The sequence below is a fragment of the Hyalella azteca genome, unplaced genomic scaffold (genome assembly GCF_000764305.2).
Source record: "Hyalella azteca isolate HAZT.00-mixed unplaced genomic scaffold, Hazt_2.0.2 contig14801, whole genome shotgun sequence".
Classification (NCBI taxonomy): domain Eukaryota; kingdom Metazoa; phylum Arthropoda; class Malacostraca; order Amphipoda; family Hyalellidae; genus Hyalella; species Hyalella azteca.
Genome location: NW_025944675.1, coordinates 221759 through 246236, shown reverse-complemented (window position 1 = coordinate 246236; position 24478 = coordinate 221759). Strand labels below are relative to the sequence as shown.

Here is a 24478-nt window from a genome sequence, read left to right as displayed (position 1 = left end):
GGTTGTAATTATCCTAATACAAGTCTCGTGTGCATTAGAACTAAGTTGTTAAGCTTATACAAGAACAATCCTATATGTTTTAATGGAGGCCATACAAGACGCTTAACATTCGTCAATTGAAATAAATTGGTTAAGCTTCTTAAGTCCTGGCAGGAAGATTGTGTTCTCATGTCGTCATGTTCTCATGTCGTCGTGTTCTCACCGTCGTGTTCTCATGTCGTCTTAGCAACGGCGAACAATTATATGAGGTAAGTAATGAGTAACTTCAATAAACATATCGACCTCGAACGCTGATGCGTTATAATTAATACGATTATTCGATCAACATCTTAACCGCTAATACAAGCATGTTCTCCCAATGGCAATGTGAGGTCAATTCTAGTTATTTGGAATCAACGTTAAACAAAAACAGACATAGCTGTTCATTAAACTATCTCGTACAGAAGCAAGAGTGTAATATTCGAGAGATTTCTTTCTAGGCATGTATTGCTACATCTCATTTGCACATAACCTCAAGGAAACACGTTTTATTCCGTAAAAAATAAAAATTTAATAAGAGACGACGCCGTGCCATGAGACTTGATGGCTGAGATGCTCACATGAACGAATATTACCCCACAAGAAAGTCAAAGGAAGTGCTCCGGTGACCAGGTTTATGCGCCGGCTGCTTCACTTGTGAATGGTAACCGCACTCACGTCACATAAAATGGCTAAGTAACACCTGTACTCGCATCTCAAAACTCACTTTTAACGCGAGTATGTGTGCAAAATTCGGGTAAGAAATTTTGTCTCATATGCTCCCATTGAGCCGAAAATTGAAAAGAAAACGTCCGATGGAACGTGAGGCTCGAACATGACCATCCACACATGAGCTTTAATTGACTCTGATTGCACCCATTGAGAAGACCCAGTTAAAATTATCACAATTAACTAATTGAGTTGTCTGCAAAATGTAATTAGGTTCACAGTTGAATTATTTCTAATAATCTTACAAATATTTATATGTATTACAAAATTTGTGAGTGCGTATAGGTTTGTGGGAAGTTTTGAAGGAACAATTAGGGCGTATGGAACAATTACAGTATACAAGGGCGGGCGCTGCTCGGGTTCGTATCCAGGATTATCGTTATATTCCCGCACATGAAATTTCATTCTTGATGGGAGAATAGGAAAGAATCGGAGGAAAGGGAGAAAAGGATAGGATCAAAGATTGAAATTTGATTTTGCAATTGTTAATTAAATATTTCAGTTAAAAGACATAAATAGTTCTTTCCGTGCTCTGAAGCGAAAGTAACTGAAGCGAGTCTGAAGCGAGTCTCTATTAAGTAAACTATGGTTTTAAAGAGATTTTTATGCAATTAAAATGCATAAGCATAAGTATTGCCTTTAACAGGATTAGGGATTAGGATTAACGGAATGAATGAGATTGCGATTCCAGCGTCGGGCTAACCAGCGAGCATAGTTCGCAATTTTTTCAAGCCAACATTTGGCAGGACATATCGATTCCCGAAGCGTATTTTTCATTTCATATTGATTTTTTTGTGTTTTTTTCTCGTTGACAGAACAATTTCTTCACAGTGACATTCTGAATCCTGTTTACTGAGCATCGATTTAGCATTTTTACGCAAGTGGAGGCAAAGTCGCTTAACACGATTTGGGCACCACATTTGTGACATCAACCGTTGCATGTGAAGGCAGCACAAAACGTTTGTTACTCAGGTTCAAATACGGAGCGGAAAACGATTGACTGTGAAAATCTAACCCTGACAACTTGAGACGAAAATTTTGAAGAGCGAACCCTTGAAAACCAAATCTTGAGACGGAAACGTTTGAGGAAATTGGTCAACATTTTCGAGCACACAATGCTGGGGTCGTCGTGCGTCTGGCAGCACCTGCTACTGACGGCAGCGTTGGCGGGGGTGTGGGGCGCTGGGGCCATGGAGGCCGCGGGGCCCATCGCTCCCTGTGAGGTAAGCCTTCACACTTGCACTTAAAATATAATAACTGAGGACATTACTTGAAAATAAAGCTAATTTTGGGATTCTGATGGAAGTAATCAATTTATTTCTATACCTGAATGCTTGAAAAAGTTGCATTTATAAGTTAAAAAATATAACTCAGTACTCACTGCAGTGAGTGACAGAGAGCGCATTTTCTCGTCGACGAAAAAATGAAGTCACGGATGGACAGACAGACATGACGAGCATAATAGCGCCTTTTTTCCATAAATGAGAAAATGCGCAAAAAATTACTGAAATAAGCACTTTTCAAAGCGAGTAATGAAGCCATATTACAGATTTAGGACTTTGTAGCAATTTTTCAACGGTACAATTCACTGAAGTGTAATATATTTCACGTGAATCCTTGAAGAGACCCATACCACAGAATATGGTGGCATGCATTGTACTGTATAGAGAACATTCTACCTAACACGTAGCCTCGTACAATATTATTGCAAACAAATTCATTATTTTTGCAAGAAATTATGCATCACTAATTGATTGTATATATATTGTATTTGAGTTATATATCGGCGGAAAAAACTTATTTTCATTTGAATAAATGTTAGAGATTGATAAAATATATATTTGATTCCGTAGGATTTTTCATAATCACCCACAACAATTCACTCGTCCCCGAACCGAAATCATTGACGTTGAGTTTTTGTTGGATCTTGATCCAATAATTGATCGCTCGTCGATCATCGTCGCGACAGTGTTGACGGACAGGGCAGGTGCATCAATCATGCCTAGCACTGACCAGTCCGCTAAGATCTGACAAAAGCAGGGATCAGTGCTGTGTCGAGTCAGGGAATAACGAGAAATAATGGAAATTGATGCGCAATTCTTCACTGAGATAGCGTGAAAATTGACAATAATGAACCGGAATACCATGCATAATACTTAACAATTAATTTAACTAATTAATGTAAAAATAATGAGTAAAAATAACGTAATGCGAACTTATTACATTATTAATGTAAAATAATGTAATAAGCTCAGTAACTTCACTCCATTTCACCCAGGTTGTATCCCATCACTTCACCTCACTAGCGATACGACACAACACGAACAAACTAATCGCAGGAAGTTCATCAAATCTTTACCCCACTAAAATATCCCGTAAAACATAGCAAATATTTTCGTTTGCTAAAACGGCATTAAAATTAAATGAAAGTAAAACAGAAACCCGAAAATCGTCTAGATGCGCCGCTAACAAAGTCTCCCCCTGACCGCAGGAGGACGGCGCGCGGGTGGCCGACCGCGCCTCCTGCACCCGCTTCCACTTGTGTCGTCTTGCAGACAACGTCTTCGTTACAGACCTCATGGTCTGTCCTGACGACATGGTCTACGACATGGTCTCCAGCGCATGTGAGTAGGTCTGAGTCATGGTCTGTCCTGAAGACATGGCCTACGACATGGTCTCCAGCGCATGTGAGTAGGTCTACAGATCCTTTGAGCAAGTCTATATAATTGGCCATGTCCTTCTTTCATGTTTTGCTCTGGTTACTTTGAAGACTGAAAAAAATGAGACATTATTACTGAACTTTTCGTAGAATTCTTTTCATTAATATAACAGAAATTGTGAAATTCTGCAGGCGTGGAGTCGGTGAGCGGATACCTGCAGGACCCGGCCAGCTGCAACACGGTAAGGCTGCCACCGAATTACCAGCAATTCGGAGCTAACATAATTACTGGTGGAGCATCGGCGCCCGTAGGGAGGAATGCTAAGTTAGAAATTTTCAGCCAAATGTCACGTTTCGGTAAAATGTGAGGAATACTGGGCTAAAATTTCAGGCAAAGACGAACATTGGTCAAGTACAAACCGACTTTTATGTCAGGCAGAGTTGTCGATGATAGAAAATAGAGCGATATAGATGATAGAACGGCAAAACTGAAATAATCGCAATACGGCAATTTTAGCCGAGATTACGATGATCGCAAATACCATAAACAAAAATTTAATCAACATATTCACTATATTACGAAAATTACGAACACAACCATAGTCGTAAATACCATGAGTATTTGGAATTCTAAACTACCGTAAAAAAGCACAACAATACTGAAAACGACGTGACTGAAGAGGTGGAGTTCATATCATCAGGTCACCAAACAATAAGTGCAGGAGAACCGACTTCAACGTGACTGTCCAGCACTCGTGAAAGAGGAGCAAAATTTGCGCTCATGTGGCATTGACGAAATTTGAAGAGTGCCATTTAAGTGTATCATTATTATTCCATAATCAATCAAAAGTTCAACTTTTCTCCACGCCATACTAAGAGTTGCATTGTAGCGGCTGCACTGAAAACCGGACGCTATCTCGGCACAATGGCTTGCTGCGCGATGAATGTCTGCAATACTGGCAACGGTACACGGTTTCAAACAATTTATTCAGCCATTCAAACGATCAAACAATAATTGGTGATGATCTATTTGATATATAGGGAGGAAGCAAATTGTATTTTATTCATGTGATTTGAATTTTTTAATCCTAAATTACCAAAACCTGCCTAGAATTCAATAAAAGACATTACGTTAGATCAAAACTTTCTCTGTTGTAAAATTATTCCATGTGCTGATGATGGAAGCGCGTGATTGTAATGTAACTTGAGCTTGGAGGCTTCGTAGTAAACCGATGCTCTATAGCTTCTTCAATTAATACCTTTATAAGTCGCACATACAAAGAGTTTTCATTTGTAATAACCAATAGTCAAAAGTATTTACTCAAGTACAGTGTATCAAAATGAGTATAATTAGGCGGCTACAAAGCAAGAAATCTGCAATGCGAGTTAACTTAATGCGGGCAGTTCTACGGCTGCCACCGGACGAAGGAGCGCAGTGAAGGGTTCGTACGTCACCACTACGCGTGCGCGGGACAGCTGCGCTTCCATCCCGGCCTCAGGTGCGTTCATACAGCTTCCTGCTGGGCCCTATAGGCCTAGGTAGGAATAATATCTGTTTATATCTCTAATGAAATATGTTTAATTTTGCGCTTAGAATTTTTCATTTTGGTTGAATTGAGTCGAATTTTCAAAATGCATAAAATTATTGTCTGCATGTATTCTCTCGCGGAATTCTAGAGTTAACGCGGTACACTGGCAATATGTGAATTTAAGCCATCGCATTATTTGCAAATAATTATGAGCCTGTTACATGATAACAACAGACTTAAGGTGCCTCTCAATGCCAGGATTGGACTAAAAAACTCGAGATATAGGTACTATAATTCATGTATCATTAAAGAAGACATCGAATTGCGTTCTAATTGTCTCTTCCGAAGCGATTATTAGACGTTCTGGAGTGCCAATAAGTAATTGGTTTGAGGACTTGTTGAGGTTTTTTACCCTAGAAACAGACAGTAATCACACATATTAAAGCCTGACTAACCTTTAGCTGGCGGCTCCAGAAGGGTGCACCACTTGACCTGCGTAATGCATGGGTTGGAGCATTGCTATGGGGCTACCGGAATGGCTCTGAGTGGCACTCCGACGACGCAAGGGTAGGCATTAGTAATTTACATGTGGCGCGCAAACACCGCAGAATTGAATACAGGAATCGGACCGGTGCAGGGTTCACGGAAGACCTCGATTCTGATGAGAAACGCTGCGCGAAAACCGATCGAGCGAACGGATGTCAGCGATGAAAGCCGGTGTTCAAACTAACATTCTAATTAGTGAGAGATACAACTGGAAAATGTGAGAATAAAATTTAATGTAGGATCGAGTGCTGTTAGAAATTTTGAATATTCCCGGAATAGTTGCCACATTATTTCTCGTTGTGTCGGCGTACAGAAAAGAATTTGCATATAGCGTGCAACGGAGTACATAGTTATTGCCTATAGCACGACCTTTATAGAGTCCCAATATTCTTAGATATTGACTACAGCGTATGAAAGAGAAGAGTTTATTTTTGCAGCTTGTGTTAACAAGAATCAAACAGAACAGCACTCTGCATATACGTATTCTATAACCTGCTGTCCACGCCAGGAAGCACAGTACGTCGCCGAGACATCAAAGGGTAGTTGAAACAGACTTGGGAATTGCTCAAGCGTGTTCGCTCTCTTGAATACTGGTAAATAAATTGACTGACTTCGTACGTTAATAATTCTTTGAATATACACACGCCAACGTAAATCACTATCAGAACTCCCACAAAATTATTCGGGGACATACAATCGCAAAGGAGAAACTTCTTCTAGTCATATCATAATTTGTTCGTTTATAGTTGTGTATAATATCTATAAATTATATTTACGAATAGTATATATAGTCAGTATAGTCGTGCTATCGTGATTAGAGTGGAACAAATAGTATCCTAAATGGACTCATAATAGTTTTGTTCTAGAGTTGACTTGCTGTAAACTTGATCAGTGTTTCTGTTTATAAAAGATGCAAGATTGCAAGATACAAAAGTTATGAAGCATCACTGCATCGCTGGCGTTGACGGCAGCTAAAGCATGAAATATCGTCCTCGATATTGCAGACTAAATACCGGGAAACTAAGTCAGGATATTAGCAGCTGCATTAGCACGCGTCCAACTCTCATTTCAACTCAGAATAGTCGGGTGTTTTAATTATAGAAGGCAGATGAAAGACTGACAATGGCACGGGCTAAGCCAGCAGTAATTTTCCACAAAAGGCTCACCAGAACGTGAGATTGGCGTTGTCATGGCGACCACACAAAGCGGACATATTGAGCTCATCAGACCACACATCAAAACACAGCGTGTACTGCCAGCCACTGTGTGGCGGTACACAATATAACACAGCGCCACTCCGCAGCCACTTCATGGCGGAACACAGTATAATACAGCGGTTGAAGACGACTCCTCAGTTCCTCGTCCGTGGGGAGCTGCATTATCATATCACATCATAATAAGTTAACTCCTGTGCCATTATGAAACGTGAAGAAGTTCACGATCTCTTTGTGTCGAAACAGGTTCTGCACCTTCAAGACCAGGGTTCCCGACGACATGTGTAACAGCCCAAGCTCAGAACAGACCATCATCGGCACTGATAAAGTCGCTCGTCGAGAGCACTCCGTCGAGATGAAAATGGCCAGAACTGCCACTATTGATGACGCAGTTACTGACATTCCCGCTGTAAAAGCCTCATATTCTGCCTACAAAAATACGCCAGGTAGTAAATACGTGGAACTCGTAACAAGAGACCACGACATCCATGGCAAACTCTCAGAAGGCGGCATGCCATCCACCGGTGAGTCTCAAGTGCGGAGCGAACGACGAACGTAAATCTTACACAAAAATTTGCTAAGGCGTAAAATTGAAATCTCCGTATGACAAAAGTGATAAAATGCTCGCGTTTCGAGACAAACGAATTTATAATTATTTTTTTTTTCAACCCAATTTAAAAGTTAGCATTAAGGTAAAGCATAATAAATTTAGGAAATGAATTATATGAAAGTCTCGGACAATGCCCGATTACCGTTGGTTTCCATTCTAAAAAAGATACGACGTCTCCATTCTGAATTCAGCTTTCCAATGAATAAGCCACTGTAATATTCTCACCAAAATATTTTTTCCATGAAAAGATTGATTCCTATTCTTATTCATAAATATTATATTTCCCTCAGCGGAAGCAATAACGAGCGACGAGACGCTCACCTCCGAAGCTGAGATCAGCAAAATCACAGAGGCGATCAGCCATCAGCTGCTTGGGGACACACGAGACGATAAGGAGACCACTGACCACTCCTACATGACCACCACTGTCAGCAAGAGCGTATCTCAAGCACCTGATGAGGGAGGTCACCAAGTCGGGACAGACATCAACACCTCGGCAACGTACGGCCTAGCAGGAGACACCCCGGCACGAGATGAGAACTCGTCTCCCTACGACCTCATGAGGAGCTCCGAGACGCCGCCGCATGACAACGGAAAAGACGCTGAAGAAGAATATTTTAAGAAAAGAATTTCAATGAAATCCAAACTCATTGATATGGTGCCGGTCATCCGTCCAGGCCAACTTAGTGCGACGTCTGGAAGCCAATCTCCCTACAACTGGGAGGCTGGCGGTGACTTCTCCTCGTACGACATGGATGCAGTCAACAACCAGTCGCCCTTCAGTATGGGTGTTATAACAGAATGATGAATGAGGTGCTACAGTGGTTGGCAAAATGCAACTAACATTTATTGTGGCAAATTTTCGATGTCACCTTTCAGCATCCTAAAAGATAGCATCGTGTATGTACAAAGGCGACGACCTTATCGTGAAGTATGGAATTATATATTATAACTAAAGAGCAGGCGTATGAAATCAATAAGCTGCAGGTATAATAATCCACTTTAAGCCGAGCCTGCTTAGCGCATTGACGGTTGATATCAAACTTATAATTGGCACTTCTTCTGCAGTAGCAACTTTTCTCCTCACAATTTTCGCAGCATTTAATCCAGGGTCTCTTCTTCACGTCTTGCTAGGAAAGGACTTGAAAATCAATATATTATAGTCACGGGGCTTCATCATCTTCATTATACTTCGCGATTCCTCTTTAACCTTAACATTTGTTTGAATCTATTCCTCATTAATACATTAATTACATGATACTACTCGTAGTTACCATTTAATTTACAACGCGAAATTTAGAAAATTATTCATTACAAATATTTTGGAATAACATCTGTCTGTTTACAATATTTTATTTTAATTCCAGTAATATATAAATTGATATCACACACGCCCATTCTGTAGATTAGAGCAAATTTGTGGGGTCAGAGAAAGTAAAATAAGCCCACATGCTACTGAAAGAGGTTGAAAATGCGACCCGGGCTGATAACAGGCAATTTGTACGCGCGATGAGCTCGTACGGTACGGGTTAGGCGTGATCATTACCTGACATTCCGTATAACTATAAATAATCTAATAATAAAATCTAATATTAATCTAATCTCATAACAATCTTATTCAAATGCATGAAAAGACAAAAGACTTCACAGGAAAATTATTCTGCCAGCCACACAACCCCGCATGCCTTTAAACGTAACTGCCAAGTTGTGTTGATAGCCAAATGTCATCGAATCTGCCCAACTGCTCATTGTTATTCAAGGGTTTACCTTGTTAATCCTTAATCCGCATATTCGGAATGTCTCGCTTTGTCTCGTATCATAATGGATTACTTCGTTTTGTCTCGAATCATTAAGGTATATCTCGTTTAAATCAATTTACCTTGAATTTTTCCTAGCATATGGAGGACAAATTTTGAATTTCGTGACATTTGTTGCGTTGTGCCGATGCCCACGGAAAGTTTGGAAAAAACGTTTTCTAGATGCACAGATTAATGATATTATACTGCTAATGAAAATATTAAAAAACTTTCAGTGTAACCTCATGATATGAGAAATGCAGCTGTGCTCAGATTGTAAACCTCGTCCCACTGCGCGACAATAAACTAAGGGCCCTTTTGTTTTCTTGACCAGAAAATAAAGTGAGACACGTTTACAGTTTCTATTATCCCTATATTGTCCTACCACTGCCCGGAGCGCACGAAGGCATCACGTCGTGAATGAACAAAAAGGGTTCAGGATAACGACAGTCAGGCTCCAAAACCTAGGTCCATGACCGTAATTCTTGTTCACATGAGCATCTAATAATAATAAATATTAGCTTCAGTAGGATCTGTTGTAAGCTCTCACCGAAATGGCACCTTCCATGCGATTGTTCAGTTTGCGTCTCAGTTAACTTTTGATATTTTAGCCGCGAATGTACGATTGACAATGGATTGATATGAATGGTAGAGTATCACTATTAATGGTAGAGCATCACAATTAATGGTATAGAGCATCACATTTAATGGTACAGCATCACAATTAATGGTAGAGAATAACAATTAATGGTAGAGCATTACAATTGATGCTACAGCATCACAATTAATGCTACAGCATCACAATTAATGCAAGAGCATCCCAATTAATGGTAGAGCATCAAAATTAACATGCTTCGCGTTAATAATACTCCTTAAACTCAGCCAGATCTTGATCACTGCACATAAATTGCTTTAACAATAACCGTACGCGACACAGTTACTGGCGGGGACAAGAACGTCAAGCGGCCATAAAAAATGTGGATGGCCCTCACGGCCGTGCCTGGAGGCTATTAAAGCGGGAGGAGAACAGCTCATAAAGTCCCATAGCATCATCACCAGGTCCCTGACCCATCTTTCCATGCAATTCCTACACGCGATCAGGCTTATGGGCCATCACTTCACACAATTGTTATACGCGATCAGGCTTATGGGCCATCACTCCATACAATTGTTATACGCGATCAGGCCTATGGGCCATCACTTCACACAATTGTTGTGCGTTATCAGGCCTATGGGCCATCACTTCACGCAATTGTTATACGCGATCACTTCATACAATTGTTATATGCGATCGGACCTATGGGTCATCACTTCATACAATTGTTATACGCGATCACTCCATACAATTGTTATACGCAATCAGGCTTATGGGCCATCACTTCACACAATTGTTATACGCGATCAGGCTTATGGCTCATCATTTCACACAATTATTATAAGAGATCACTTTACACAATTGTTATACGCGAACACTTCACACAATTGTTAAACGCGATCACGAATTGGGGAGACGTAAGAAATTTAGAAAACCTAATCATCACGATGCGAAGATCTAAATACCATTATGTGTGTCCAACACTGGTAGAGTGCACGCGTTATATTTCTAGCTACTTTACGATACATCGTCATCAGAAACATTTTTAATTCTTTAAGAAGAGTCAGTTTAATGCACTACAACTTGTGATGGTGAGGTACATCACTCCTGGTACGTGGTCATACATCCTCATTCAGTGGACCTCAGCCCGCAACACACTTACTGTCCGAATATATACATTATCAGTCATAGGATTATTTGCAAGTACGACGTCATTAGCCCATATTAGGGGTGCTTCAGCCTTCCTAAAATATTCTTAAGCCCCCTAAATAATTGTAGGCTCATTTATAAAAATTTATTCTAATCTTTAAAAAAATCACTGCAAGTTCATTATAATGAGGCCTAAATATGGTTTTAAATAAATTGTAAAACAACAGTCATTTTTGATATGAATATCGTCCTTAAAACCAGTGGGGATCAGCCCTCCTCTTTTCACTTAAATTCTAGTGGTGCTCTGGCTTGAAAGTGTTGGCGAACAATATTTGTTCACTATTTAAAGGGCTACGTTATTTAAGCAGTGAAATTACACAAATCCTTCAATAAGCATACGAGTTATTCATGTGTATGTGTATCCCAGGCATGAAGCACCGAACATCGACGCTGCCGTCCATAGCACCATTTAAAGTGGTCGAGGGCTTCGTCTCGGCCACGGCCTCTGCGACTCAATTCGTCGGAAGTTTGACTTCAAACTTCGATCCGAGCCGTGACCTTGAAAGCCAGCCAACTGCTGAGCCAGCCGTCAGTCAACAAGTGGTCGACAGAGCAGACCTGAGCTCAGCTGGACTCGGAGGGCAAATCACTGCAAGCCTTGTGTGCGCCATGCAGGCTGTTGACCTCAGTTCTATATATGTAAGGCGTCAAACACTCCTCATGGCATGGAGTTATCTAAGAATTATTTTTGTTCTAGTATCAGAGTGAAAGAGTGCTGGTCTTTTGGTGACATATAAGCTGGCTGGGCGATCATTGAGTCTTCACGTTTGGCGAATGTTTCGCCTTCGTGTACACGGAAGAATCGGGTGTGTTTGGGCTCCTAGTACAAATTGGAATCCGAACTATTTATTAGATCAAAATAAAAAGCACCGCGAAACACGTTGAATACAGAGCCAGGTTTGCCCACTCAATAGCCATAGGTCACTGTGCTTAACTACGTGAATAACAGTGTGGGAGAGTAAAAATGCTATGGCTTTAACTAATAGATTTGGCGCGCAGTTGAGGAGAGATGCAAGTCTCGTGCGCTATGCAGACCAGAGGAACGTTTAACAAGAAAATATCGGTAGCCAGAGGCAGCAGCCCAAAATGCTGTGATGGCAACAGCCGCACTCGACAGGTAGAGCTGCCAGACGCCACCACTTAACAACACTCAACGCAACGCAAAACTATGAAACAGTTTCCCAATGAACAACCACAAGAACGGAAATGTAAACAAACCACCTGGTCGCAATATAAACAATTGTAAACAAAGTTGGAAGTGTGCAGGTGAAGGCAGGCGTGCATGACGTCACAGATGCTGGGGCCGACATTATCGAGCGGCCAGGGGAAGCAGAGCTGCAGGAGGAGCCGCTGCAATGATTTCGGCTTACCGAGTGCAAGCCAGGCAGCGGGCCAAGAAATCCTCGACAACTTTGGCCGTTTCAATCCAGATAAAGCTACACGTGACGCCGAAACTAACTCATGCTGGCGAAACTTAATGACAGTAATGACATGTTAAATGACGAGGGAATCTATATTGCCCGTTGCAATAAACAAGATAGAAGGCAAGCTGTAGTACATACTCTACAGGCTACTAATACAATTTTGAACCTGATGTATTTCAGGCACTTGAATAGATTATTCGCCAGACTCACAATTATTCACTTGAACAGAATCAAAAGCCGCCACAGAACAGCTTTCAACGAAACCTCAAACTATGCTAACAATTTTTCAGCAATTTTCCACTAGACTACATTTGGAAAAACTTAGTATATACAGTGTAAACAACTATACATAAATATATTGTCGTTCAGTGTGGCTAAGCGTGTGTGATGAACATAACCGCGCGGTCTGGAGTGCGTGCTGGAACCCATTACCTGTCGCGACCTTGGCACGCACGACACGCACCTCTCGTGGACCTTGAGCGTGACACACTTGTGTACCTCCCCGGACCCACCTACCTTTAAGTGCGTACCCTTGACTCAACCCTGAGCAGGGTTTTAACCTCGAATGGTTCAATTACCCACGCGAGGGTTCAGGTCGTTCAGTTCTCGAGTAAAGTTCACTCGCCATGAATATTGCGGGACCGTCGCTCGTCGGCCGGTCGCCCGAGGCGGTAAGTCTGTCATTTTAATGCGGCGTTATTGCGACCTGCGCCGGGAATATGCAACAGCCCCCGGCACAACACAAGGACTAGGTAGCTATAATTTGGAGGAAACTGACAGAGGTATTATCAGTTGGAAAATATAAATAAATTTATAATTAGTAGGTAGTTGATAAATATATTAATGATTGAAAGAAGTTAAGGAGGCATTGTCAGGTTGAAAAAAATAAATAAATGTATTATTAATTGGAAGTTAATAAGATCTTACCAGTTACAAGAAATATCAAGAAATTTTATCAGTTGGAAGAAGTTGCGAGAGCTACAATTCAACTGGAAGAAGTATAAATGAGATTTTACCAGTGAAAAGAAGGTAAAATAGTAAGTATTATTTGGAATATGATAATCGAAGTATTATCAGTAGGAAGAACTTACAGACGTCATACGAACAGTTAAAACAAGTTAGAAAAGTTTCTATTCATCGCAAGAAGTTAAAACAAATACTGGTAGTTGGAAGAGGTTCAAGAAGATATTATAGCATTTGGGAGAAAGCATAGGAGGAATGATCAACTGAAGAAATATTATTAGTTGGGTGAGGTATTCTAAGTTATAAGAAATTCGATGAACCAGTTTTAAATGAAATAACTTGAAGGAAATTTTACTAGTCTTAGGACCAGATTGAATTATTGCTCATTGCACAACTTTAATTTAAGTGTTGTGGGTTAACGAAATTGGTCTAATTAGTATGGTTCCACGAGGTTAATTGAAGGATTATAGTCGCATGAGGTCAATTTAAGTGTTGTCGTCGCCGCTCTTAAAAGAAGCCTACAGCGGCCAACTTGAGCTTGATCAAGTCCACACGAGCACACATGGCGGCCTAACTTGAGTACAGATGGGTCACCACACAGAATATACACTCACCACACAGGCTGGTGACGGCACAGATGGGTCACCACACAGGATATGCACTCACCACACAGGCTGGTGATGGCACAGATGGGTTGCCACACAGAATATACACTCACCACACAGGCTGGTGATGGCACAGATGAGTCACCACACAGAATATACACTCACCACACAGGCTGGTGATGGAGCAGCTTTCTTCGTGCACGAACTTGCGTGTCACGGCCTCCTCCATGATTTGTTTTACCTGCGAAAAAGTTTTCCACGAATTATTTTTGATTTGTAACGGAATACACTTTAAGAAACAGATTGCCGTTCATCCGAAAAAATTCTCAATTCCAGCAACACACTCCAACGAAAATTATTTGTTTAATATATCAATGTTAATATAATACATATGATATTAAAATTATACGATACGAAATATTGCGTGAAAGTTTTGGTTTGCTCCATGATGTTGTTCAATATGAATTTTGATTCCAACACGAAGTTTTAAATTGCAAGCCAAGACCAGCTTCATGGAGAACAAACATGGAACTAATTTGCATATAATGGGACCTATGCCTTTAATATTGATATTGAAATTACTTTCAAAATTGTTAGTAATTTTGCAATTCTCTCCAAGAACTTGAAATTTCTTCCATGATTAACGGTATTAGGAACGAGTAAGATACTCCAATTGTTTTTATTCACTATTAGGAACATCAGCGGCGAATAAATCGAACGAGTTTCAAGTCTGTGTTATGAATGAGAATGTATGCGTCGTGATCTTGGTAGTTGTGACGAATAGGGCCATCCAAAAAATGATCGCCCATGTTTACGTCGGTCAATTTTCTACAAAATAATTCTCAGTGTGGAATCATCCACTTTTATTAGATGATTATTAGTTAAAGCTCACATTTTAACCCAACTTATCAACGGGTATTAGTTTTAAAATTATTGAAATCACAATTGCAGTCTCTAATTTCAATTGTAGATCTTAATTTGATGCAATTAAGCCAATATCACATCAGTTCATTTACTAAATACATCCATTGAGAAGTGACATGAGCGTTTAGAATTCATATCAAACTCAATTTCTTTATCAACAAATACAGCGACGGTGCAAAGATTTGACCGGAGCCTCGCCAGCGCTCGTCTGCCGTACAGGCGCCGCCCGTCGTCCTGCCGTCTGCTGCTGCATCGATCTGTGCTGTGATGCATGATAGTGTGCAGCATTGATGCTGTGATGCATGATAGCGTGCAGCATAGATGCTGTGATGCTTGATAGTGTGCAGCATTGATGCTGTGATGCATGATAGCGTGCAGCATTGATGCTGTGATGCTTGATAGTGTGCAGCATTGATGCTGTGATGCATGATAGCGTGCAGCATTGATGCTGGGTGCTGTGATACATGATAGCATGCAGCATTGATGCTGTGGTGCTGTGATACATGATAGCATGCAGCATTGATGCTGTGGTGCTGTGATACATGATAGCATGCAGCATTGATACTGTGGTGCTGTGATACATGATATCATGTACTATAGGCCTTCAAAATACTGGGCGTACTTCAAAGTAAAGTGCGCATCTTCCGGATGTTCGACCGTCCTACACATTATGGCAACATTGCCGATATTGCTCGAGTCGGCCGTTCAATGAAAACAATAAAAATTAAAAACAAACAACTGGAAATTCTTGTAACAATAAATAGAGATTATTCTTTGCACTCCTGAGTGAGAGAAGAGCGTGCTCCATGAGAAGAGCGTGCTCCATGAGAAGAGCGTGCTCCATGAGGAGAAGCTAGTACTCCATGAGAAGATAGTGGCCCCAAAACAAGGAACAACACAGCCTGCGATAACAGCCGTGGCTCCAAAACAAGGAACAACACAGCCTGCGATAACAGCCGTGGCCCCAAAACAAGGAACAGCACAGCCTGCGATAACAGCCGTGGCCCCAAAGATAACGATATCGACCGTATCTCTGTTATCTGCCTGGCAGGTTCGAGGTGAGCTACAGAAAGAAGTTTTTCCCGAAGAAATCCGCGGTCCCCAAAAAAAAACAATTTGGTCGAAGTCCTCGCTGAGAAACTAAAATCTTTCATTAGAGAAATCTCGACAAAACGAGTTGGCTTTGAAAAGTTCCATGAGCCGGAAGTTTTTAATTGATAAAATCTCTTGAAATGAACTCAACAATTTTTTTCGCCTGATTGTTCTTTCGACGCAGAGATAAACCCCACCTTGTTGAGAAATATTGTATCAGATCTTTGCCTAGTCTCAGCTATTAAAAATGAATTAAAAAACTGACTCTTCGCCTAAGAACGAAATATAGATTTAAATTAAATTTATAATGACCTTCAATGAGACCTATTCAAAGCGAGTGTTTAGTCGCCAGTTTCTGTCTGGAAAAACGGCAAATTTTCGACGCAGCAGAGCCATGCAGAGAGCTCTGCCGTCTCGGCCTAAGCCTGCGCTGCGGAGCTGCCGCACGAACTGCCGCTTACATCTTCCAGCCGCCTGCGGGGGAACATGCGAGGGAACATGCGAGGGTGGAATAGCATGAGGGAACATGAGGGTGGAATAGCATGAGGGTGGAATAGCATGAGGGAACATGAGGGTGGAATAGCATGAGGGTGGAATAGCATGAGGGAACATGAGGGTGGAATAGCATGAGGGTGGAATAGCACGAGGGAACATGAGGGTGGAATAGCATGAGGGTGGAATAGCATGAGGGAACATGAGGGTGGAATAGCATGAGGGTGGAATAGCATGAGGGAACATGAGGGTGGAATAGCATGAGGGTGGAATAGGATGAGGGAACATGAGGGTGGAATAGGATGAGGGAACATGAGGGTGGAATAGGATGAGGGAACATGAGGGAAGACTAGGATGAGGGAACATGGGGGAAGACTAGGATGAGGGAACATGAGGGTGGAATAGGATGAGGGAACATGAGGGAAGACTACGATGATATGACACGAGGTAGAGTCCAAGGGCCTGGCGCTCTAACATTCTTTAGGCCGCCGTCCATTTGATGATAATATCGACCAGGTATTTCAGGGAACTGCTGTATAAATTCATTCCAAAATAGAATGTGGAGATAGACAGAATTAGTTCGTTAAGGTTGTGGTTCCATTTGTGCGCATGCTTGCCGTTGATAAATCATATCTTCTGTAATTTTTTCATTTTTCCTGGAGTTCACCCCGCTATTAAAGCAATAATTGTCTAGGGCGTAAAATATTTTCCTAGTTATGGAATGCGGGTCACGAACGAAAACGATTCAATATTAGCGGCCGAAACGCTGTTGAGCGATCGCGATATTTTTCCAGAGCCTTGCCAATGACACACAGGTGACGGGGGCATATCTTGTACGTCTCTAGAGGGAAGAATACCGAATACCGTACATTCACCGAAATATATATAGACCACGTTTATGTCGTTAAGAAAAGAGGTTTTGCATCTAAACCAAAAACAAAAACATAAGTGAAGTTCAATTAAATTCCAAACTTAAGAGCAACATCTTCATGGTACACAACAATAAAGCAATTAGCACACGTTACAAGACTTGAACAAAGAATCTGTCCTTCAAACACAGTTAATAATAGGAACGAGCGCAGCTTTAAGCCGACAATTATTTCCGACCTGCAAGTGCACCAGGCTTTTGTGAAGGCCACACGCGCTCAAGGCCGTCGAATGTCAACAATAATCTTACCACGAGCCGCTGATGCGTTGCTTAAACAATGAAATCGAATTAAAAGAATAATGAATAAATATATAAATTAACAATAGATTAAGCTGTCCTGCTGGGGACGGGTGGTGAGGGTCTGGACTGTTTTGTTGTTCAGGGGTCCCGCTGGGGACGGGTGGTGAGGGTCTGGACTGTTTTGTTGTGCAGGGGTCCCGCTGGGGACGGGTGGTGAGGGTCGGGACTGTTTTGTTGCTGTCTCTTATACACATCTAGATGTGTATAAGAGACAGCGCTAGAGACGAGTGGTGAGGGTCTGGACTGTTTTGTTGTTCAGGGGACCCGCTGGGGACGGGTGGTGAGGGTCGGGACTGTTTTGTTGTTCAGGGGTCCAGCTGGGGACGAGTGGTGAGGGTCGGGACTGTTTTGTTGTGCAGGGGTCCCGCTAGAGACGAGTGGTGAGGGTCTGGACTGTTCTGTTGTTCAGGGTTCCTGCCCATGTAGTGATGAAAGGGAAATCGTTTGGCTTGGTTTGCTCTTAGAAAAATATGAAGAAAGAAAAATCCTTCGACAATCAAGGGCAGAATGAGAATGCAAACGATAGATACAAAATAAACGACGCTTACGGAAGCGAGACGACAGAGGATGTTGCCCTCAATTCGTGAGGGGAGACGGAAATTCTTCCGGCATGTCGTTGGTCAGATGAGGGCAACTTCTCCATGCTTGTAGTTAATATTGATAGACAGCTAGGGTTGCGTTGTCTAGTAAACATATCTAGCTAAGTTACGTTACTTCCTGCTTTAATTTCTAGATTCCTCCATATTTCTCTCCTGATCGAATTCTTGCAGATTTCAATGCGAATTTATTATCTTCTTGTTCTATTTAGTCTATGGAAGGCGGCGACAGGAAATATATGCCGGTAGCTCGTTCACGAACTTGGGAGAAACGAATGTTAATTCGAAGACGGAGAGCTCTTATTTTCCTATTTAAGTTTAACTCATGAATTTAAAAGCAAAAACAATACCACAAAAATTCACCATATCTTTATAAGAGAAAACGTTTCGGAGTCCAGCTCCATCGTCAGTTCACAAAACGATTCAATATTAGCAGACGTTTTTGCTTTTAAATTCCTGGTTAACTTGCGATTTAAGCAAACAAGTAATTTTAATAGTTTTTTTTACCGATGAAACTCATTTTTTTAACTCATTTTTTACCGATGAAAGCACTAGTTGCTAGGCCCTGAGATACGATCATTGCCTTGTTGGCATTTAACGCATCCCAATGTTAAATTTAGGTCAGTTCTCTTGTAACAACAAATACGAAAATCCATTGGGAAAATAAACGCAGGAATTTAATTAATGTTTAATTTGAATTGAATATGTCTATTAAACGTGCAATATTTAATGAACATGAAGTATTGCATTGCAAGTATGACACATGGTGCGTTGTCTGCGACCTAACCTCACACGAAAGATAGTCCCAGAATAGCAGCACACATTTTAAGAATTGCGCAGAGCTAATTGCGTGCTAATTATATTGGTCGGATCAAGACCCATAAACGCTCTCATGTGTAACGAACATAACTACTGAAATATCCAGGGATAAAAACTGGATACTTGCAAAATTTATAAGGATTTAAGCATTAAAGTAGCTAGTTTTTTTCTTTCTTCATAATTTCAACAAATCAGGAAATTTACCACCTATTGTTTGGATTTGAAAATGGTAGGAATCTAGAGTAAGGAGCTAGAGTAATGGGGCTTTGATTATTTCTGCAATGCAAACGCAACTGCCGGTACACGCTCCGTACGTCGTGTTGCGTGCACCGTATATGACGTGCCAGACATCACGGTGGAAGCAGACCAGGCATCACAGAAGAAGCAGACCAGGCATCACAGAGGAAGCAGACCAGGCATCACAGAGGAAGCAGACCAGGCATCACAGAGGAAGCAGACCAGGCATCACAGAGGAAGCAGACTAGACATCAAAAAGCAAACCCATCCAGTATTCACCACGTAGCAAGCACCAAGTAGAAGGCATCACGGGTTGGATTAATACTGAAAGAACCCGCAACTCTCACGGCTACATTGGAAGATATCACTTGCTTGCTTTAATGCAGGTGCGAATGTTCGATCATCTGCAGGTCAGCCGCGGCGAATGGCGCATGTCACTGCATGAGAGCTGGCGTCGCTGACAAAATGCAGTTCGAGAGTCTCTATATGGAAGCCTCGGCACCCGAGGCTTTAGAGGCTTTAGAGGCCCAAGGGAAGCCTCGGCATCCGAGGCTCGAGAGGCTCGAGGGAAGCATCGTCATCCGAGGCTTGGGAGGCCCGAGGAAAGCCTCAGAACGCGAGGCCACGGTTTTGATTTAACATTTGCGAAAGGGAATATTTCAGGACCGACTTGTTACGCACCGCTCTTGCAGCGCATATACGCGTCGCAGGAATGAGCCTGAGATATTTGTGCTAAAATTAACTGCTGGAGCGCGAATATCATCACAAGTGATCGAATTCTGATCTGGTCTGGCAACAGGAAAATTGAGAATATGCCCGAGTGGAGGCCATGTCGAACATTCTGCCCTGGTTTCATGCATAAACCATTCGACCACCACTAATGGGGCAGAACTTCAAGATATTTTTATGGTCGTAACAAGTATTGAAGTTTTGCGGTGTAAATATCACATATGTGAGATGAATAAACCATTCAATAAATTCTCTACTCTCATCATAGAAAATATTCAAACACGTTAATCTAAGAACCACTTTCAATGCATTAACTCATATAAACTATTCGTTAAATTTGCATGCAAGTAAACTGTAATAATTCCTCCTCATAGTTTCACGTAATATTTCAAAGACACGTGTCAGTGACAAGAACTCCTACGCGGAGTAAATGTAATGTTCAACGTAATATCCGTATACTTTATGAACAATTGTTGCATCTGCATTGCGCTGCTAACGTCTTCACGAAAGCGCTGCTTCTGAATATGGCAAGATATTTCAAGTCCGAAAGCTTTTAAGCCACAAGTAGCGCCAACAGTATCATAAAGACCGTGCAAAACCCTACCAAAACCTTTGCTCGGATGCAGAGATCACACGCAAAGGAGCTGCAGCAGAGGCTGGAGCCTCTGCACAGAGAATAGCAGCAATGGCTGCTCCCGGAAGCAGCGACCAAGCCTTTATAATCCTTTCACTCTGCATTAACCCTACAGTGGTCGCATGTATTTAATATGTAAAATAGATCTACGAAAATCGACCGTAACGAAAGCGAACGAAATGGTGACCAATTTGGTTAGTTTTTGCACGCGACCACAGCAGGGTTGATGCACACGAAAAGTTCTACACAAACGCAGGCGCCCATCGCTCCTTTAAGAGGATCAAATGACTAGACTTGTTTGTTTCTAAGCCATTCAATAACCCAGTTGAAAATATGTACTTTTATTCCTGAAATTCGTGTGGTTAAATCGATAATGTGCTGTAAATAATTAATTCAGGACGGATAGAACACTTCTGGTACTGCTACGAGTCGTAGGTATCAGCTTAACGCGAGGTTTTGAATATAATATTTATATAGTTGGACATGAGATCTGTAGATCCGGCCGGCCAACGGCGGCCTCATATAAACCTTTCGTTCTTTAAGCGGGATATCGACAGTCAAATTTTTCGTAATAAGTTAACCCTTGATCACAAGTGATACGATAATGTGGCCATGATGAAAATCGCGTGCCAGGATGAAATGCAATTCGATGCGATCCAGCTCTAACTGGTAAATCACTTCCCGTCATTTAAGCCTCCACCATACCAACACACAAAATATCTTCTAAAATCTAAATTCACCTGAGACTTGTATATTCTTATTCGTCTTGCAGTAATTCCAAGTTAATACAAACTCTATGACGCACGTGGCTTCCACCATCTGGCACAGCGTCCGTGAGATCCTTTAGATGTCGAGAACAGCCAATAGCAATACCATGTTGGATGCTCCAAAAACCAATACCGATATTGGGAGCTGGCAGCTCACCAGGTCCTGGACAGCACGTGGCTCAGCAGCATCATGTCGTCTTGAAAAACTCAAACGGGATACTTACGATCGTATTAGTATAATTTATAGAATGTCACGATCGTAGCCTCAAAGCAGAAATACAATTATTCACTGAATGGAGTGACAAAAAATGCAGAGAGCAGCGATCACGACTGTTTGACAGACATGGGACGTCGTCAGGCATTGAGAGTTAGTGTCCGCCCTGAAGTTACGTGCTCAGAAATAACTATGAACCTATGAACATATATAGATAATAAATTAAAAAAATACATTAAAATAATCTAAAATAAATTTTTAGTTTACATGTGCTTACGTTATCCCTAAAATTTTAAATAGCGTAAGAATTTTTGAGGACAAGAATCCCCGAGAAAATTTTCGAAAAGATTTTTTATTCGTCGTCAGGGTCGAAACCAGGTTGAGAAAAACGCCATTAAACAAAATTTTAACAAAATCTAGACAGGATTTATATTTAAATCGAGACATTTAAATTAATTTTCCTACAATTTTTGGGAAACGGTGCAGCGTTGCATGCAATAAAAAACTGATTAAATAGTCTTGCTTTTCAGGTCACCTCTTTTGCCTGGATGTTGTGCAAGACGAGCGGCAGCGACGCACTTCAGACCAAGAGGGTATATGAAGCCCTAGCGGTTTGCCTCGCTCTCATCAACGCGTGTTTGAGCTCACATTTCCCTTGCATGAGCAGGAAAAACAAAGTTTACGGCGCTGGAATTACTTTGTAAGGAATTAACTTAATGGAGCTGCGCACAGCGTCCGAGACTCCGGTGTTGGAGCCATGCAAGACAGTGTCTGAAGTTAGATCTTGTCATCACAAAGGCGGAATTTCGGTCGTTCACGACAGGCAATCAAACAGAGAGAAATAGAATAGAATAGACGGTAAGAAATACAGCAGGAACGACGTTTGCATGACGCCTTTGCAAATTTCAATCGGCTTTCAAACTAATAGACCACTTATTTCATTTAAAGAAGTAAAGTGAAGTAATAGAAATTCCTTAACCCAGACTCACGGTATTTAAGTTTTAAGTTCGTATTGTAGACAGCAATATTGCAACTGGTCGTGGAGATAACTGCACTAAATGTCACCGAATGAAAGAAAATAAAGGGAAAGGCCATCGCCATTCGACTGGTGATAGCCGAAGCCTTCAGCATTAAGGATAGGACACCAACAATCTTAAAACTACTGGATTTGTCAGATCTTTGTTAATTTTTTTTTTCGGAGCCAGTTTGCCAGTTTGAGGCTTGAATTTTTGAGAAGTATCCCATTTACATGATTTTGTACTCATGTCGATCCAAATTTTATTAATCAATACATCTTGTAACTTGATAATGAATGTCGATACATTCGATAAGTTGTTAAGGTAATAAAAATGTCTATTGGTAACCTGATTTTCGATGGGCCAACACGAACGGAAAATATTGTTCGATTTATTAAAAAAATTAGCAAAAAAATTATCAATAAAACTCATTCTCTTGTCTTCAATCATCCTTCTATAAAAGATTAAATTCTGCCATATTATACTAATTGCTAATACCTGCGGGCGATGCGACATGAAACGCTTTCCAGGCAACAGACAGCTCGCATGGCAACCCGTATGGCAACCGCATAGCAGCCCGCATGGCAACCGCATAGCAACCCGCATGGCAACCCGCATGGCAACCGCATAGCAGCCCGCATGGCAACCGCATAGCAACCCGCATGGCAACCCGCATGGCAACCGCATAGCAACACGTATGGCAACCGCATAGCAACCCGTATGGCAACCCGCATGGCAACCGCATAGCAACCCGTATGGCAACCCGCAAGGCAATACGTACTCATTCAGTGCTCCTGGTCACAACAGTTATACATGCGCCTATCTTCATCCATGCTAATGGCCAGAAGACTAGCACCCCTCTTGATATAATTGTATTGATATTCTTACTAATTCTCCTCATGTTCATTTGTAATGCGATGTCTTGAATGCCTGACAGGCACTAATCTGGACTGATAACGATGAGTATTTTTCAAGTGTTGTAGCAAGAGTGTCATATGAGGGAGCGAGGGCACATCTATACATAGAGTATCTTTGTGACAACTGTAAAACGTTGCAAGGCTTTCAAGATTGGTCATTTCACTTACTCGCCAAAATTATTTTGAATCAAATTTGCACATCGCAGGAATTCAAAGTTCCCCAACATCAGACAACTTTATTCACGTTCAATAAATTTATAAACGCTCAAATTTAAAAAAAAATTTAAATTTAATAATTAACCTTTAAAATTTCAGCTCCTTGTCGACGTAAACTCCCAAACCATTTTCCACGTTTTCCACCCTCTCGTTGCAAACATGACTATCATACTGTAATCTTGCTGTTGCTTGTTCTTCCCGAGGTGAAGTACTTTACACTTTTCAGCATTAAACCGCAGCTGCCACGTATCAGCCCAGTTAACTAAATTAACTATCAAGATTATCGATCTAGCTTTTGCACTTTATTTGACGCATCCTTAACTGTATTATAAACTTTCGTATCATCGGCATACATGGAGCACACGCTTGACACTACTCCTGGCAGATCGTATATAAAGCAATGAACAAAACAGGCCATGAACGCGACCAGTCGCTTGAGAACCTCTTCTTGAGAGCGACCAGTCTCTTGAGAACCTCTTATTCGTCTTATTCGTGAATTTCAAAACCTGTAAACTTCGAGCCTACTGGGGGCTCCTCAAATAATAGCTGGAATACTGTTCAAGTCCTCATCTGTCAATACGCAGCTAAAGAACCGATTAAGAACGTTAGCCGTGCCCTCATCAGTGGATATCTTTCGTTGATCTACATTCAAATAAGAAATACCGTCGTCTTACACTTCGAACTAGCGTACAAAAAGAAG

At 41.3% G+C, this 24478-nt stretch overlaps 2 protein-coding genes across 3 annotated transcripts in view; one reads left to right on the top strand and one right to left on the bottom strand.

Annotated features, from left to right (window-relative positions):
- The window catches only part of LOC108674642 (small G protein signaling modulator 2), a 72778-nt gene that overhangs the window by 41282 nt on the left and 7018 nt on the right, over positions 1-24478 (bottom strand). Inside the window, exon 3 of the mRNA XM_047884182.1 lies at positions 14063-14138. Within this exon, the coding sequence (XP_047740138.1) occupies positions 14063-14138 (76 nt within the window). The remainder of the gene's footprint in view (positions 1-14062; positions 14139-24478) is intronic.
- On the top strand, positions 1505-8643 carry LOC125179061. Of its 2 annotated transcripts, XM_047884180.1 has the most exons (6): positions 1505-1970; positions 3239-3371; positions 3599-3648; positions 4811-4905; positions 6942-7219; positions 7596-8643. In XM_047884180.1, exons 1-6 carry the CDS (start codon positions 1863-1865, stop codon positions 8108-8110), a joined length of 1179 nt encoding a protein of 392 aa, XP_047740136.1. In that variant the 5' UTR covers positions 1505-1862; the 3' UTR covers positions 8111-8643. The 2 variants fall into 2 exon arrangements, with proteins under 2 accessions (XP_047740136.1, XP_047740137.1); XM_047884181.1 differs by lacking the exons at positions 1505-1970; positions 3239-3371 and adding an exon at positions 3418-3434.

Bases quoted from the DNA above. Each gene is read 5' to 3' on its own strand.
- LOC125179061 (XM_047884180.1), top strand. From the start codon at position 1,863: ATGCTGGGGTCGTCGTGCGTCTGGCAGCACCTGCTACTGACGGCAGCG. The intron at 3,372-3,598 runs GTGAGTAGGTCT...GAAATTCTGCAG, and splicing joins CGACATGGTCTCCAGCGCAT to GCGTGGAGTCGGTGAGCGGA. The intron at 4,906-6,941 runs GTGCGTTCATAC...GTGTCGAAACAG, and splicing joins CGCTTCCATCCCGGCCTCAG to GTTCTGCACCTTCAAGACCA.